Consider the following 2,039-nt stretch of genomic DNA (forward strand, 5'->3'; position numbering starts at 1 on the left):
AGGAAAGAAGCCTCCCTTGTCATGATGGCATCACTTTGCAACCAGACATCAGAAAATTCTTTCATCTTAATGGGTATCCCCGGACTGGATTGGGTACACCCTTGGCTGGCAGCTCCACTGAGCTTCATGTATGCTGTGGCTCTTATAGGAAACACTCTGATTCTGACTGTGATCTGGGTTGACCCTACTCTTCATGAGCCCATGTACTATTTTCTGTGTGTTCTGGCAGCTGTTGACATCATCATGGCCACCTCTGTGGCTCCCAAGATGTTGAGCATCTTCTGGTCAGGTGATGGTGTCATCACATTCAGTGCCTGCTTTGCCCAGATGTATGTGGTTCATGCAGCCACAGCTGTTGAGACTGGGCTATTGCTTGCTATGGCCTTTGATCGCTATGTGGCCATCTGCAAACCTCTGCATTACCAGACCATCCTCACACCCAAGATGATGCTGGGGATAGGCACGGCTATCATGGTGAGAGCTTTTCTGTTCATGACTCCACTGAGCTGGATGGTGATCCAGCTGCCATTCTGGGGCTCCCACGTGGTTCCCCATTCCTACTGTGAGCACATGGCTGTAGCCAAGTTGGCATGTGCTGACTACACGCCTAGCAGCCTTTATAGTCTGATTGGTTCCTGTATCATTGTGGGTTCTGACGTGTCCTTTATTGCCACCTCCTATAGCCTGATTCTGCAGGCAGTATTTAGACTTTCTTCTAGGAATGCCAGACTTAAGGCTCTCAGCACATGTGGCTCCCATGTAGGGGTCATGGTGCTCTACTATCTTCCTGGCATGATATCTCACTATGTGGAGTGGTTAGGGCAAGATGTGGTGCCTCTGTGCACCCAGGTGCTCCTTGCTGATTTTTATTTGATCATTCCACCCACTTTGAACCCTCTCATCTATGGCCTGAGAACCAAACAGATATTGGCTCGAGTGTTAGGTGTGTTAGGAATGGGTGGTGCATTATGTCAAGGTTCAAAATGTAGAAAGCATGTATGAGTGCTTAATTACTAGAAATTATAAGTCCAAGATAGACATGGGGGCTGTAGTAATTCTGTTTCTATAAGCAAGTCTGAGAAATATGAAATTTTCTGTTACTCATCCTGGCTTATATCTCCTCTGAACTTGCAGTCTTAGCAAGTTTCCCAAAGTGTGAAACAATTTTATGATTTGTCTCAGGGTTACAGAATTGGTATATGTGAGATGCAGACCTTAAACCCTATAATTCTAGGCTTCAGTGTCAATTCCATATCTTTTATACAACACTGCTTATCTCTGTTACCAAGATTATGACTAGATGAATGGTCAAGTCTCCTAAACTTAAAAATTAAAAAAAAATTATATAATCAGTAATAATCCCCACCATAAAAAACATTGAACTAAATAAATTACTAAAAAGGATGAACTCTTCATTGTTTGGAAAAAAAGTAAATTACATATCTATCCTAATAAATATTCTCTCTATGCTAATAAATATAGCCTCTCCTTTAGAGTTCCCTTTTGAGTTGTTTTACTTGGAAACTTTTTTCTCTAATGGGTGTTATTTTTAAAAATGTAAACATGGCATATAGTAATCTTGTTGTATAAAGGACCTGAAGCTTAGAGCAGTGTTTCCTTCACCACAGTTACAGAGCTGAACTTTCATGGAAGAGAAAAGGTGTGAAAAGGGAATTCTTTGTTCTCTTTGTCTATTCTGAATTTACAATTGTGAAAGGGAATCCTTTATTCCCTTTGTTTATTTTGAGTTAACATTTGGTTATCAATAACTTAAGTACCCCCCCCCCCCACTTAGTATCTCACTAGATTTTGAAGACAGGATTAACTCTCAATTGTCTACTTTTAAATTGAATCAACAAAAGCTGGAACACCCTACTTAGGACTAGGTGGAGGACCTTGGCCACTCTTTTAATTCAATCAGCCAGGAAATGCGAATCCACATCTGAAAGGAAAAGGTTGACAATAACAAGAAAAGAAACTCAACATAAAGTTCTTTTGGTGACACAGAAGAACAAAACACAAGCTCAAAAGCAACAAAG

General features: G+C 41.0%; 1 protein-coding gene across 1 annotated transcript; it reads left to right on the top strand.

The window, feature by feature from the left end:
- On the top strand, positions 1-1,002 carry LOC123238759 (olfactory receptor 52I1-like). Its single transcript, XM_044665964.1, has one exon. The coding sequence runs from the start codon at positions 22-24 to the stop codon at positions 1,000-1,002; it is 981 nt and encodes a 326-aa protein (XP_044521899.1). The 5' UTR covers positions 1-21.
- Positions 1,003-2,039: the final 1,037 nt, after the last annotated feature.

Source organism: Gracilinanus agilis, chromosome 3 (assembly GCF_016433145.1).
Source record: "Gracilinanus agilis isolate LMUSP501 chromosome 3, AgileGrace, whole genome shotgun sequence".
Lineage (NCBI taxonomy): Eukaryota > Metazoa > Chordata > Mammalia > Didelphimorphia > Didelphidae > Gracilinanus > Gracilinanus agilis.